The 16,885-nt window shown below is 32.6% G+C and overlaps 1 protein-coding gene across 1 annotated transcript in view; it reads left to right on the top strand.

The window, feature by feature from the left end:
- The window catches only part of LRRIQ1 (leucine rich repeats and IQ motif containing 1), a 100,770-nt gene that overhangs the window by 51,039 nt on the left and 32,846 nt on the right, over positions 1 to 16,885 (top strand). The window contains exons 18-22 of the mRNA XM_065743217.1: positions 1,357 to 1,446; positions 2,256 to 2,377; positions 2,966 to 3,061; positions 3,437 to 3,522; positions 11,565 to 11,663. Coding sequence (XP_065599289.1) covers positions 1,357 to 1,446; positions 2,256 to 2,377; positions 2,966 to 3,061; positions 3,437 to 3,522; positions 11,565 to 11,663 — 493 coding nt within the window. The remainder of the gene's footprint in view (positions 1 to 1,356; positions 1,447 to 2,255; positions 2,378 to 2,965; positions 3,062 to 3,436; positions 3,523 to 11,564; positions 11,664 to 16,885) is intronic.

Raw genomic sequence — 16,885 nt, 5'->3', positions numbered from 1 at the left:
GAAGATTCATAAAGATACATGAGCAATTTTTGACAAGAGCATAGAAGTAGTCTGGATTTTGTAAATAAATCAGTAAAAACCCAAGCATACTGTAATCAAAGAACAGAGAATTCCAGAACCAAGGAATCAAACATGCAAGAATGAATCATTCTTAATGCTTGAAAATAAAATAAAAAATTAAGTAATAAAATAATAATAAAAAACTAAATTAAAATCTAAATTGATAATTTGAAAATTTACCCAATGGACCTAGGTCAGAATGGAAGAATACTGTTTCACCATTATTCACTTACCTTATAAATAAGATCTTTGCTTTTAGAATCACCAAATTATATGACCACTGCCTGAATTAACTTTTTCAAAGTAGCTGAAATATCCTCCTTTTTTTCTCTTAGAATTTCAAAGGGCTTGAAAGGCCTTATTATTCACCAGACTAAGGTTGTGCAAAGTCCTCTCACAGGGTACCAGACTTAGGATAACTGCTTCAAGTTCTCTGAATCAGAAATTAGTGCAATCTGAAATTATCTACAAATGGGAGAAGGTAGTCTGGTTTTACAAATTAAGCATTTTCAAAACAATGAACTCCAGGGTCTTTGCTGCTGAAGTAGTAACAGCCTGAATGACTGAGCTCTTCGTTCTTTACAGGTATTGACTTGAGTTAACTGAAAGAACGTGGTTGAAAAAAAACATGGATGTATAAGAAAAATAGGTTGTACACAGATTGAATTTGAAATATATAATATATTTTTTTTTTTTTAATGAAAGAAAACTAAATTCCATTTTCAAGTTGTAGACACACCAATTAGCAACCAGTTTCCACAGTCCTCATAATTCCAAAATATTAATTTACTTTGGAAGTGGTTCTGCTACATCAAAAATAAAGCTGATAAATTGAAGAATAATTTCATACAGTTTTTACTTTTTTTAAACCAGATTTCACTAACTCCATTCAACTCAGCAAAAGTAAGTTTGGCAGGATCAGGCACCTGTCACTTAAAAATGAACAATGATATTCAGGCCTTTAAATGATATTTAAGTATCTTAGGTCTGTATTTTTTCTGAGTTTAGCAGTCATTTTTAATAAACCATATTTACTAACAATGTTGGGATTAAATTACAAGAATTTGAGATATAGGAGATGCACTTCAAGAAAAAAAAATCTGTTTTAAATCAAGGAGTACAACATAGAATCTTCAAAGGTGTTTTGAGTGTGATTGCTCTGCAGGTAGCAGTTCTGGTATATGAAATGAAAATACTTGAAACAGTACACAGGACAGATGAAAAGAGACTTTGTAAAAGTTATCAAAAATAAACTGATTTTATCAGTTCACTATTTGACTTTACTCATTTGTACAGGCTGCATTAGAGAATGAATGGCTAACCCTGGATGCCACCCATTTCCATTCAAAATCACCCTTGATCTCAAACCAGCTGCACTGGACAAAGGTAAAATGTCACCAAACTTCTTACTCTTCAGTCTTTATTCAATCCTAAGGATATGAGATTCTGGAGTGATTAATATGACAATCTATTGACTTGAAAAAAATGCAATTTTAGAAGTCTCAGACTTCCTCCTCATTCCCAAATTTTTCTTTTAGATTTTCTTTCATTTGCTTAATTTTTTCTTTATTTTGGATTTATTTCAATACTTTACTTCACAGTAGCAGGAAAAATTAAAAAAAAAGATGACATTCTTCATCTGTACATTTGGCAGTAGATTAAAAATTGCTAGTTGACACAGTACTTTAAAAATACTAAGATCTGCACTATATGACAACAGCTGAATGTTTTCAGAACAGCGAAAGGTCATTGAGCCATAATGTCTGCTAGTTACTTGATAAACTTTGAAGTTTTAGCTTTTTGTTTTCTTAGGGCTTCATTCTTCTTGTTCAAGTGTAGTATTACTAATGCTTTATTTCCTACAATTAAAATAAAGAAGTCTTATAAACGTATAATTCATTATATTTTAGGACTTCTAAGAATCACTGAAATCCCCTTTTTGCCCTGTTTATTTAGTTGAAGGTAAAGTTTCTAATGATTTCAGCACTACTAAGAATCCTTTCTGTTACAGTGGTAGACTGCAAACTCTTTCACGTTTACATTCACATTTTGGAGTCCTAGACAAGTGTAGTCTCAGACATACTCCGAAGTCTCTTCATGTGGAACTTCTGTTTTTTGAATAATTGTTTTTGTGGCTTGTGACGAATTTGCAGGAATTACTAACTACATTTTTTTTTTCTTTTCTTACTGAGAAGTGTGCTAGGCCTTCAAATTCCGGTGAACATTCAAATAATTTGCAGTTGTCACCACAAGCACCTTGGCAGTGTCTTGAGAGACCGCATTCATACTCAAGAGAAAATACCCACTATCATAGAAGGTAAGTTATATAACTGAAGGTGGAAGGAGGGTCAAGGAAAGAGGAGGATGCTGTTTGTTTTCATCTCATCTGTTCAGTTGATTTTGATTTTACAGACATCAAAAGGAGGAGAAACTAAGACTGTTTTCTGATGCTTCTTTTTATGTAATACCTTATTAAAACTAGGTATATTAAATATAGTTAAAATTTTTCATTACTTAAGCACATATGGGAGTACTCATATTTTATGTATATGCTTGACTATAAATCATTAAAAAATTACATACATGATAACATGTAGATGTTGAAATAGATATTTCTAAGACTAGATAAAGATTAAAAGGGATTTCTCACACAGCTGTATTCTTTTGGAGAGAAAGGACTGAAATATGCTTTGAGTAATTGAAATGTAAACATTTGAAATTAATGGCAGACTTTTTTAGTCTCTGAGATGAAGCTTTCCTGGAGTATTGAAATAGATTTGTTGTATTAATTCCAAGCTTCCAAGGGCACAAACAACTTACAGAATAACAAAAGCTGCAAAACAGTCACATAAGACCTTCTTATGTATCAATCTTTATCAATTTTGTTCCTATAATTTGTTTTCAGTTCTGAGAAGGGAACAATGTCACAGAACTCTGACTTAAAAGAAAAAAAGAAATTTTCATTCAGATCTGAAAAAGAAGAGAAAATTTCAGAAGAATGGTATGTTAAACTTCTGTATCTTGCTTTTTTTTTTTTTTTTTGCTATTTTCTATGGTTAAGAGGTCTAGTAGGAAATAGGTACAGTATATTTGGCTGTTAAACCATGCTTATTTTATGTTCTACCCTTCATGAATCTCTGTTTTCTACCAAAGTAAAAATTATTGTACTTAACTTTTAAAACTGTCTGAGATACCAGCTTAATACATTATAATTTTAAGATAAGCATTGCACGAGTCTGTATAATTCAGAATGTTTCTAACTATGCATAATAAGTACTAAGTATACTCTTTTTGAAAAGTGCATTATAAAATACTATGCAGATGATCTAACATAATATATATGTGAAATGTTCAATATGTTATTTCCATCCTATAGGGGTTTTAAAGATATTTCTACTGCGCAGCTAATGCTGAAGAGGGCCCATAAAATGAAGCCCAGAAAATACAGTAATAAAAAACAAGGTAAGTCAACACATAAATAATGATTTTAGTAATGAGATGTTTCTATTCTTAAATCTCAAAATAAAGCATCTATTTTAAGAAGTTTGTTTGCACCACATTAATTTGAATAAAGGTAAATGTGGTTTAGTGAAGACAAGTCACACTTTAAATGTCCATAAAGACATCATTTTCTTTCAGGGATAAATTACTCAGTTTCTTAAAAAAATTCCATTAGAAATGAGTATTTTACAGCTGTTTTAAACTGACTGTGTGTGTTTTCTCTCATGTATCTCTTTTCTAGTTCTGCAATTTGTAGTTCTTATATTTTTCATTTGGTACAATCAAGTTAAAATTACCTGCTTACTCAGGTTAATTTTGGTTTTATTTCCTCTGATTAAAATGTTGCCCTTAGAATAAAATTTGTGTAGCATTATTCATATTTCTGTAACAAGCTTGTTGGTTGTGCAAGAACTATTTATGAAGATGCCAGTCTGATACATATTAAAAGAAACATTTATTTCATTTTACTGAAATGAGGAAATAGAGCTTATGCAACTTTTTTACAATTGTCTTTTGATTCCTCTCAGATGTTTATGTCAAAAAACCTTATAACTTATAATATGCTAATATAGATATTGATTGACTGCATTAGGAATAATGTTTATAAAATAACACAAGTACAAGAAATGTTGAAATATGTAGTAGCCTGACTTATATCAGGGCCTAATTCTTAGTAATCATGTTAAATGGCTTTTGGAAAGTGTAATTTTATTGTGTTTGATTTTTAAGTGTTCATTTTCTTTTTCAACTTCAGAAGCTGTGGTTATTTTTTTTCTCTTGTATAACTTCGTGAATCTCTTTGGCATTAGGTGATGAACATACTTATAGACATTACGCTCTTGGAAGTGAAAATGTTCAGCATACAGATAGAGTTAATAAAAGTGTTTCTACTGAAAATGTTGCACACTCAAGCCTCTTTCAGTACATTTATCAAGCCAACTATTCATTCTCATACAGAGATCTAATGAAGTGTTAGTGCTTGTTTGATCATTGAGGACCAAATAGTACATTATCAGTTAAAAGAAGTGTTTTTATCTTAAACTCTTGATAATACTCAACTATTGCCTTAAATGATCCTGATGAGATAATCCCATGTGAGAAGAATCTTCACATCAACTACCTCCTCTGAAGCACTGAGAACACTGAGAAAGTCATTGTCTCATTTAGAGTCCAGTTGAACTGAGGGATTTGTCAGCATTCAAATTAGAGTAGGTTTATCTTATGCTTAGGCTAGCCATCTCTAGATCAGGAAATTCTAACTAGATCCACTAGTCTGCTATTATCTATATTGGATCTCAGGGTGGTACAACTCATGCTAGAATGCTTCAGGGATTAAGAGAGAGAAGGAGATTGAGAGAGAGTTCACAATCTTAAACTGTTATTGTGAGTTTAGCTGTACTGAAGCAGGAATTCAGTAAAATACTTCTTTCTAATACTTGGAAGCAGATGCAATTGCATGTGAATAAGTAGATATCAGCATTGCCTTATGTTTTAATTGTAGAGTCATAGACTACTTTGAGTTGGAAGTGTCCTTTAAAGATCATCTAACTCCCCCTGCAGCAAACAAGAACAGCTACAGCTAGACCAGGTTGCTCAGAGCCCCTTTCAACCTGACCTTAGATGTCTCCATGGATGGGTTACCCACTACCTATATGAGCAACCTATTCCAGTACTTGACTACCCTTATCATAAAAAACTTAATTATGACCAAGCTAAATCTCTCCTCTTTTAGTTTGAAACCATTTCCCCTTGTCCTGTCACAACAGACCCTGCTAAAGAGTCTGTCCCCGTCTTTCTTAAAGCCTCCCCTTCAAATACCAAAAGGCTACTGTCAGGTCTTCTTGGAGCTCTCTCTCCTCCAGGCTGAACAGCCCCAGCTCTCTTAGCCTGCCCTCATAGAGAAGGTGTTCTATCCCTGGGATCATTTCTGTGGCCCTCCTCTCAACCCGTTCTAACAGGACCACATCTCTTCTGTACTGACTCCCCATCTGGGTGCAGTACTCCAGGTGAGGTCTCACTAGTGCAGCGTAGAGGGGCAGGATCACCTTGCTTGACCTGCTGACCTCACTTCTTTTGACGTAGCCCAGGATACAGTTAGCTTTCTGGGTTGCAAGGGCACATTGCTGGTTTGTGTCCTCCTTGCTATCCACCATAGAAATCGACATTTTATCAGCTTCATGTACTCTGAAATGAGCTTCATGCTTATTGTTAATACTAAATCTTGCAAGATTTCATTTCATAAATATTATTTCTGTTAAGTTCCAGTCCTTCAATGTTATAACTGCTTCTTCAGTGTAATAATTTTGTCATCAATATAGATTTCTTGCCCTCTAGAAAATAAGTAGGCAGTAACCACTTAAAAGTTTGGATTATAGGGTGAAAAAGAAAATTTCCATACTACTTCCATTATCCATTTACTACTACGTGTTTGACTTAAAAGCAAACTTTTAAGTTTGTACAAAAAGCGAAGCAACAGCATCTAAAGGTTCTAGATACTGATGAATTACCAACTAGTAACAAATAAATCTACGGCTCTATGCTAAGATTTCAGGATCATCCTAAACATTTTTTTAAGAGAGTTTGACTCTACTGTGGAAATGATCTTATTAGTTGTAACTGATTTTGAGGTACTGTTAGGTTTTGTAGGAGCACATGGCCTGTCAGAATACGTTGTCTGCTTCCAAATGCCATCAGATTCCTTTGACTGAAATTCACAAATGGAACGTGTTAAAAGGTTGGACTAGATGATCTTAGAGGTCTTTTCCAACATTAATGATCTATATTGATCTATATTAAATAAGCCCCATCTTACAAGTTTTAAAACTCCTCTTTAATAGCAACAGACATCTGCTGTTTGGAACTTTAATTGGGCCGCCATGAACAACTTCTGACATCCTTAGGTGTGGGTATTTATCCCTTTGTCATGGTAATTTTCCATCTTCTCTTAATGAAGAAGTTACAGATACAATTGAACTCATTTTGTTAATTGTAGAAGTTCACATCTGAACTAGTCATCTGCTTTCCATTTTGCTAACAAATGGCTACACTAAATATTAATTTCCTTCTAAAACAATTTAAAAACAGGCTACTTGAATCTCATTTTTAAAGCATTTACAGTATTCCATTTTCTATGCACAAAACCTAGAGTAACTGGCTAAGAATAACTGACTAGAATAACTGTACAAACTGTAGTGATGTAAAAGTAACTCAAGAATATTTTCCCTCATATTTCTGACCATGCACCTTTACAATAATGAATAAATAAGGAAGATGCTAGCAAATGCACTGAATCCTGCAGGTTGTATTACAAGGTTTAATTAAGAGGTTAAAGTAGCCTAGGCTAATGATAGGGAATGATTCCAGCATTGACTATACTACAGTAGTCCTATCCCACCAGCTAATGGACTTAAGGACTGTTATAACCTAATCCACCACAGTTGTGTGTGCTTGCTTGTGTAGTTAAATAAAGCTGTGGTCTGTATTTTAACCATACTAAATCTCAGACATGTCTACTTCAACTTTTTTTACTCTACAGTAATATAATGCAAAAAGCTTGGGCAAAAAAGCAGAAATTTTGCAGTCAAGTATAACTGATACAATGTTGGAAATATTTCTGTTTATCACAGATGCATAAAATTATTTAGAAATTGTAATTAAAAATCTAAATAGAGCAGGCATTACTGTATCTCGTGCTTAAAAAATGTCTCATAACAATTCTAGTTTCCTGAAGATGCATTAGTACAGCAGTATGGAATTTCTTGCTTAACTTTGAATTTCTTTGGTTATATGGATTTTATATTAGCCTCTGAAGGTGCTTTTTTCTTCTAAGATATCTAGAAGCCTTATCTGGCTTTCAGCTTGTCTTTACTACACTGCTGTAATACTTCTTGTTTATCCTTTTCCTCTCCAAAGGAAAACACTTACCAGTGACTGACAGCATGAGATGGTAATTCTTGCTACCATAAGAGTATTAAGAAAAGCAAAAAGCATCTGGAGTGGACCTTCACTCCCAGAAGTAAAGAGAAATGATTAAGACATTTCATAGGAGTCAGCAAATAATTTTAACTTTGAGTTAAACAAAACAAACAAACACATTAACAAAGACCAACAACCACAAAAACATAAAACCCAGAACTCCAAAACAGATGATCTCACTGTACAACATGATCTGTTGAATTAACAACAGTCAAAATAAAAACCTGGAGGACTTCATTATTTCTTATAATACATTACGTAAATGGCCATTAATCCATATTTTTATAGTAGCAGAAAAACAAAACCAAAAACTATTGGTGTTGTTACTGGGTATTCCATATAGCAGTATAATCTGGGAACTCCAACCATGGATGAGAATCCCGTGGTTCTAATTGCAGTTCAATTATGGAACAAAATATGTATTTTCTTACAAATGAATTTACAAATTGAATTTTCTCATAGATGCTCAGCTGTCACAATACTACTTTGATTTATCAACTCTTTAAAACTGGTACGGATACATGTTAATGTTTTCCTGTGTTTTATGAAAAGCTGTGAATTTTTTTCAGTTTCACATATCATGACATTTACTAAATTTGCCAGATCAAGCAGTAACTATTCTTTCCATACTGTTTCTGTAATATTTCTTGGTTTTGTCCAACTTATCTTCTATATTTGGAATCTGCCAGGCAATGTGTATTACATTATGTCCTTGGCTTCTAGATTGCCAGCACAGATCATTGTCTAATAAGCCACATTTAGATGAGTATGTGAGAATCCAGGAAGATGTTTATATGATTTTGAACTATTGTACTCTTTAACAGTTCTCTGTGTGAAATCTGAAACATTTGATTGCTTGTCATCAAAGCATACATACAGTTCATTTCCCCATCTCTCTCACAGCCTGAAAAGCACTGGTATTATAAACTAATCTTTGTAATATTGCCTACATTTGGGACTAAATAAAGAAAAAGGCTCATTTTTAATAACAAAAGAGCTGTAGGCAATGGATGAGGTGATCCAGGTAGGTCCAAATTCAGCAGTCTGGCACTGAGTTAAATCCCTAAAGATTATTTTACAAAGACTTGGAGATAAATCTTCTGATAGAAATCCCCTAGTAAAACAATTTCCATCTCTTCTCAGTTCACGTATTGCTAATGTCTTTGCACACAAGTAAATATTTGAAAAAAAAACAAACTGGAATAGTACTAACAACTTCACATGACTTCACTTCAACATCCTTAGTAGAGTTTAATTTTGTACTTTTTGGTTGGATTTTTCAGAATTGTATAGTAGGCTAGATTAAGGAAAATGACATTTTAAAAATGTACTGGGGCAACTTCATGAGACCATCATAGGAAAACAGAATGATATGGCTGAAATTGCTTTGTTGCTTGAAAATAGTTTGGAAAGCCTCCATTATATTCTGTCTTAACATATTTTAATCAATTTTGACACTTTGTATTTGGTTGTCTGTTGAAGAAAGACACTGTCTTTGATTTTATTGCAACTAGCTTTGTAAATTAGAAGCCATTTTTTCAACTCTGTTTCTTATCAATACAGTCTTCCAAGTGTTTAAAAAAAAAAAAAAAAGCATTTTGTACTCTTTAACCCATATGTAGTACTCACATGATCATCTATATTACATGTATAGACAACACAATATTAATTTATACTTCAGTTACAATATTTTTATAACTTCTGTTATTTAAAAGTTCGGACAGAACTTTGAAAAAAATATATTAAAATAATAATATGTTATATTTTTAAAATCTTCCTTTGCTCTATTGTCCCAAACATTAGCTACTCTAAAGAGCTCAAACTTATTACAAATTTAATTTTTATTTGGGATGAATGTCAAAATAGATGTAATTAGTCCTTTTATGCAAAATCTACAAAGCTAGTAATGCAGTTATAAATGATTTTTAATATTCTCACCTTAAAATTCATAGAACTTAACCTCATTTACTGTACTTTTGCAGTCATTTCACTGAGTCTACCTGATGTAGTTAGTAAAGGTGGGGTAAAATGACTTCATATCTGGAATTCTCTGAATTAATTTGGAAACTATAAATATCACACAAGTTGAGAACCTTTCTCCTAGACAATTGGAGATTAAAAAAAAGTGTAAGGTGTCACTGATTCGGCCTTGGGAAGTAGACATGGATAAAATTACTTTGATCCATATTATCCACAATGCTCTAGTTAGTCTGCTTGGCTGCTTTGTGAGAAGTTAGCACCATCAGAACATGCAGTTAAACAAAAATTGCTGCAGGGTGGACTGTTTTTTTACATGTTTTGTCAATGCATTATCACTTAAAATGTCTATAACCCATTAGAATTCTTGGGGAGACTTACAAGGTAAAGCTGCAGAGAGTCGGCATCTTTGTTATTTTGAGTCAAGGGAATGATTCTCTGAGGAAGAAAGCAGCATTCTTAGGATCTCTTTATGTTACGTTACTTTGTAATGAAATGTCTACTGCAAATACAAAGATCTGTTTAAAATCATCTTTCTATGTTGCTGAAAAATTCTGTAATAAATTGCCTTAATTTCTCTGCCTTAACAGAGCACCGGATACTTTTTTTCATAAATAGGGAAAGGACAATAACAACAAGGCTTTTAACTTGGCTGCAGTACTATGGTTTGTGCCATATCTATCTATATATGTCTATGGCTCTTGTAACCTCTCACAATAAATATGGATGATCTTCTACAAGTTCATCCAAATAACAGGCTCAAAATGAAGCATCAAACATAATTACTTTTGTAAATGTATTCTATCTGAATACTCTTTCAGTCTTTCCATCTCCTTTATTTTCCTGCTGTCTTCTGGCATACTCTCACATATTTACTTTTGCTATTTTTGAATTGGTTGTGAAAATTAAGATCCCTTCCATACCATGTCTAATTTCTTGCTTAATTCAATTGCTAAACTGTTCCCTCTTTGTTATTAATTTTTTTGCCATCACTTCTTTAGACTAACCACTTCTTCACTATTGTTTCTTAGTTATTATGGAGTGTATTTGTCTGCTTGTGCTATGATCTCTTAACTGTTTGAAACATTTTATTTGATTTTCCCTTTGACTTTCTGTCTCTCATGTCTTCATGGTCAGTGTTATAACTACAGTACTTTACATGCTTTTTCTTTTCATTATGTATCTGCTTTTCTTCCCTTACCTTTTTTTACTTTTTTCAATTGTTGAACCTGACTAATTTATTCTGTCCTGAATATATAATTTTCACGTTCCTGCTAACCCACTGCTTCCTTTAAACTCCTTCTTTGTTCTGATGTCAAGTAAACAATTCTTCCTTCTTTCAAGGAAGTAACCTTCCCTGATATGTGTTATTTTGCATTAGTTCGGTTTCTACTATTTAATTCTTAACACTTCTATGATTGAACGTGTTTATGTACATTTAAGTACAGAACTGTACTCATCTTTGCTTCCTTGCAGAGTTTTCTAATTGAAAAATTTGAAACTAGTCAAGATTTTCTACTGTGGTTTATGTATGTGCCTATAGACTTCTGATGTCATCTTTAATTCAGTAAGAATTGGACATGAAGAGGGCTAGCTTATTGTCTGCATGTTTAGCCTCAAAAAATAAAGTAATAAGCTGCCCCCTGTTTACATCTTCTAAACGTAAATAACTTGATTTAGACCACTGAATACTTATGAATCAAAGCTTTTAGAAATAGTACTTTTTTCTGCTAATATTTCTGATTGAGTTTCTTTAAAAACAGATTTTGAAAATATTTTGTGTAAATTTGTGCTTTAGAATTGGTTTTAAATTTTGAGTAAAGCTAGCTAAGCAGTGATTGATGGTGTTAAAATCTTGAAGAATAGTGAGCTTGATTCTTGGTTACACAAGTACTTATGGTGCTTTTTTTTAGAAAGTGTAACCTTTTGTGAATATAAAACCAGCATTTAAAGGTCTTTTCAATTATTAAGTGTCTAAAAGGTGAAAAACTGCTTGAAGGAATGAGTGAGCCAAGACTGACCTTTGATTTTAACTTGTTCTTGTCGTCTAGACCCAGCTGTGCGCCTGGCGTTGTTCAAAAACAATGAAAATAAACATCTCCATGTGAAACCACCAAAGATACAGGCTGTAAATGATGGTTACTTTGAAGGTATGAAGAAGAATTTCACTTTGTCTGTATGCATAAGACATAAGCATATATGTCCCCTAATGTCTTTTAAACAAGCCCACTTGAAATATAAAACAATATGAAGAAATTGAAGAAGGCAGGAGTTTAAGGTTCTTATCTATTCCTCAGTGTTTCAAGTTACAGAAGTGAAGAATTTCAATTTCAATTCATTTGAAGGAGTGTGCTCCTAGATATTAATTCATAATGAACTATCACCCTTTGTATTTATTATTATTACTTGTTTACTTTCAAGAATACAAAAGAATGCCACAGAGGTGTAAAATATCTAATTTTGTAAATGAAATATCACTTCAACTTTTTCATTTTGTAGTCATTTTTCCCAAGCTAAGCATTAATTCCTGATTACTGATAACATTTTTGTTATCACTGTTGTAGTAGTTACTGTCACAAATATTCTCTAAAAATCCAACATTTGACAGAAGACAAGAAAAGTAACTTCAGTGTGCAAATATGTTTGGTTCAACAAGCAAAAATGATTTGATTTCCAAAAATTCATAAATACTAATTTAGTTCATCAACTGTTGAGATTATTGTTAAAAGTCTCCTTTGTTTCAATACAGTTGAAAATATTAAATATTCTCTGTTGAGAATATGAGCACCTCTGGAGGCTTTTTTATTTTGTTTTTTTTACTGTTTTCATTCCTTTTGCTACTCAAGTCTGTATTCAGAAAAGACCCAAATCACCTCTGCACTTTTACCTTTTTATGACATAACCATACAATACCTAATTCATTCCCATTTCCACGAGGTAGAAGAAAAAGAAGGTAACCATGACATTTGCATGCACTGATTAGTGAAAGAAGTTAAACCTGAGACAGATGTACAACTGAGCTGAGTATATCTGAAATTAATCCCATCAATGAATCTAATCTTTATGGAAGGTCTAATTTGCCTCACATTCATGAGTCCACACTCAGATTTAGCTGGAAACAATTCTTGGGAAATTCTGAAGAGGAAAAATGTGTCTGCATCTCTGTTTTTGCATTCAAGGATGAATTTGCATAAAATCCATGGAGTCTGTGTGTATGATGCCTGATTTACCATTTCATAGAATAAGTCAGAGAATCACAGAATGGATAAGGTTAGACAGGTGCCTAGAGATTATCTGCTTCAACTTCTCTGCCATGGGCAGGCAACCTACTAGATCAGGCTGTCTTGTATCTGTTCCACTGGTGTGTGTTTATGTGCCACCATTTGCTGAAGTTCTCATATACTGAGTATAGACATGCAAACTGTTTTCATGTGCCTTCAACTAGTAGCATGACTGTTCAAAGCCATACCGAAGAGAGAACTTGATCCCAGGCTGGGATCAAATCTTTAGCCTAGCTTTCATGTCACTGGTTTATCTGTTCCTGCCTGTAGACATCTTCATTGTGTAAAGACAATATATCTGTATACTAAATATTATAGGAATTACTTTTTAAATACACAGATAAAAGGCACGGTAGCAGATTAGATATCAAAAGGTAAGTGCTGTACTGGCAATGGTGAACTTTGACTTTCATTTTTAGGATGATTGCACTCCTTTGGACAGTTCATTTTTTTTTTTTTTTCATCAATTCCATATTAGATGCTTACATGTTATCTGGCAGTCTTCAAGAAGACATACAGTGCTGTTCTGCTTGTCAAGCATATGAAATTGTCCTTTTACCTGAGGCATTGCTACTACAGATGGCATGGTCAGAAAACAGTAGGTTTTTAATCTGAATCTAGAGTGCAGTAAAGAGTATTAACTAACAGATAGAATTCAGAGCTTCTAAAGTTAGAATTTGAATAACATCTTACATGTTATCTACTTCAAATCAAAGCACCTACATGATCATTTCAGAGTTATGTCACCAGTCATTTCTACTCTCACACACAGAAAAACTTGTTTCCTATTTCACTTCTCTCACTTTTTGAGCATTTCTTTTTCTTTTCCCTGGAAGAAATTTTGGGGGGTCTATTCTGCAGTGTGAATTATTTCTGTAACAAGAAGTTGGAATTATTTCATTATTTATCCGTAAAACTTGTGGACACCATGTTCTAAATCAAGAGAGAATATAGAATATCTCATACCAATACATTTAATGGTGGAAATAAAATTCCTGGATTTAACTATTTAGTCCCTTTTACCTTCACAGACTGGTAGTAGTATTCTGGCAGAGAGTTTGAAGTCCAGTCAGTCTCCTGCATAAATTAGTAAATATTTCTCAAAGAAAAGTAAAAAATTATGTTCTATACATTGCTGGTAAATAAGGGAAGAAACTTTAGCATCAGTAGTAAGTACACATATGTTATCTGTTAAATAACAGTCACTACTTTTGAAAGGAGATGCCCTCGGAAGTGAAACAATTAGAAAAGTTTTAGATTTTCAAACTGGAAAACATCATGGTAATGAATATTTAGGAGGTAATCTAGTTAAAGTGTAGGATGAATGTCTTTCGTCCTCATTGTGTCTTTAGTTCACGTTTAACAATACAAATAGAAAAAAAAATTGAAAATAAGAGCTATAAAATAAAAGGTGGAAATAAATTAGCTAAATATCTGTCTCACATAAAGCATCTTTGTGCCTTAATTAACAGTAGGTTCGTATTTATTTTTACATACAGTTTATCTTGAGTAAGTAAGTAATTGAAATGTCATCTGTAAATAAAAACATTGTTTTATTTGTACAGATATGATTTTCCACTGCTTATTGTTTCAGAGATTATTGAATGGTATAGAATTACTAGACAGTGGAAATGTAGTAAATGAAAACCAAGATTTTTGCCTGAATACAAATCCATCAAAAAAAAACATTGCAATTAAATAATATCATTCTCCCCTTATCTTATTAGAATGAATCACTTCTGAGATAAAGATGATATTCTACCATAATTTGCCTTTTCCTGCAAGCTACAGTATTGTGTTATACCACCTGCAAAGCAGTATCTAAACACTGTGAGGACATAGTGTCGATATGGTGTTCAACTTTCTTGGCATTGAATGAGATTAATAACTTTCCTTTTAAATCTTGAAAATGAGCAATAGAAATTATAAATTTCCATCTTCCAAGTCAAATTACAGATTATTAAACCTAGGGTATAGTATCAACTCATGAAAGATTTTAAACAAGCATTTTAAAAGTTTGTGGATAGTATGTTGATAATTTATGTATATTAAATTTTTATTTTAAATCTATATATGCAGAGTTCTAGTTTTTAGTGCCTTGCTTATCTCTCTTCAAATTTTATGTTCATTTCTGAAAAAATAGTCACAATAGATGAAAGCTATAGCCAGGCTCTACAGGACTTGTTTGTTTAAAATGTTATAAAAGGAATGATTTTTATGAAAATCATGTAGTTTCCAAACAGGAGGAAGTGATAGAGAAAATAAATGTTGATATCGAATTTTTAAAATTTATGGAATTCATTGATCCCATTAAACAATTAATGCATTTGTAATTTTATCTATACATTGTAGGAAAATAATGAAGTCGAGGGAATAAATATGAAAATACATCTTTTAAAAGTTGAGTGACGTCGTACTTTATATTGAGTGATCACCTTTTGTTCAGAGAACCATGGTTTCACATTTGTACCGTGATAACACACAAGGTAGTCAAATTCCTCTGTATTACGTGCTTCATTAACACATAACGAAATATTAGTCCTACTAACATGAGTGTAACATTTTAAAATATAAGCAACATATGAAAGCACAAGTCATGGGAATGCAATTAAATGCATGTCTGATATATGTATAGGTATGTGTATGCACATATAAACATGTGTGCATGCACACACATTTATGCACATACTTGTGACTATAAATTGATATGAGTTAAATAGTATAGTCTTTCTATGCTTTCCCAATTGTTCTGTAAAGAAAGTAAATGATGAACAATTACACTTTAGGATCATTTGTAGTATTGGTTTGCATGTTATAATACAAATGTTTTCTGTCAAGCTGTTTTAGTTTCTTTCAAATTATTTTAATGCTTGTTAAAACTTTAATTTGAATAAATAATATTTTTGGACTGTGGCCATGTATTGGGACATAAGCTTTTAGGTATAAAGTATGCTACAGAATATGCTAGTGTGCTCTACTACTTCTCTTAAGAAATTGTGGTTTGATCAAAAACTCTGACTTGTTATCTGGAAAGCCTCATTTCTTTTGTTTGGGTGGACATTTCCTGGAATTGTGTGTGTTACACTGCTTCTTCTGTTGTCTTTGAGTTATGCTTTCAAATGAGTTGTTGAGTTAGCACTAGCTAGTTGATAAAACATGCTTATAAAGAACACAAAAAATTTCATCATTTCTTATTTTGTGGCAAAGTATGTTTTTACAAAGTTTTATTACTGCTTCTCTTTTTATCTGAAGGCTGTTTCAGTCATTAATGTAGTGTAAGTAGCCTAAATTATTCTGGGCAAAGTAGATCAAGAATTGAAGGAAGAATGTGTTTTTGACTCCTCTTTTCTTGGGCAGTTCCAGTTTGTCTTGAGTGAATGTGTAACAGAGCATCTCTACCAGCTGTGGGTCAATAATTACAGGGTATATAATTCCGTTTGTACAAAGGAAGGACGTCTACTTTTACCAAGGAACAGCGTGACTTTTAATCCTTGAGAAGTAGTACAAAACTAAAGAAGGAGGCCCCTTGCCTAGCACATTGCTTTGCAACTGTCTTTGGAAACTGTATACGACTTCTGGAGTATACTTTAATCTGAATTCCTTAACAATTTTGTTGGATTATCCAAATAGTTTCTGTTCAGTTCAGATGAATGAGAACCTGGATTCCAGTCTGTAGGGCAAGTTGGAAGAATGCAGATCATGTGGGAGTCCAGTCAAGTTATCTAAGTCTTTATTCTTTGGATAAAATTCACTCATATGATTGCTGTGTTTCTCAGAATTTCATATACTATCTTATTAATTTAGTAGATTAAGTAATTTGTTAACACTTATATTTATTTTTAATCACATATCCATCAGTGACATATGTACCATGCAGTTCAAATAAGTAGAAAGAATATAACTTGGCTTCGCCCTGGAATGTATACGATGACCTTTGCCAAGAAGTTTACTTATATTAAAAAGGCATTGGAATATGTTGTCAGGATACTGTATCTTGGAAACTTGTACTTCCAATTGGGTAGTACTATATTTTCTTTCATTTTACGCTCATTGGTGGCTAATCAGTAAAAGTAAAAAACAGGTATAATATT

The sequence above is a fragment of the Cyrtonyx montezumae genome, unplaced genomic scaffold (genome assembly GCF_038088225.1).
Source record: "Cyrtonyx montezumae isolate F1298 unplaced genomic scaffold, pur_monq_1.0 scaffold_3, whole genome shotgun sequence".
In the NCBI taxonomy this organism is placed as follows: domain Eukaryota; kingdom Metazoa; phylum Chordata; class Aves; order Galliformes; family Odontophoridae; genus Cyrtonyx; species Cyrtonyx montezumae.
Note: the sequence above shows the minus strand (reverse complement) of the source record. Positions and strands in the feature narration are given on the sequence as shown.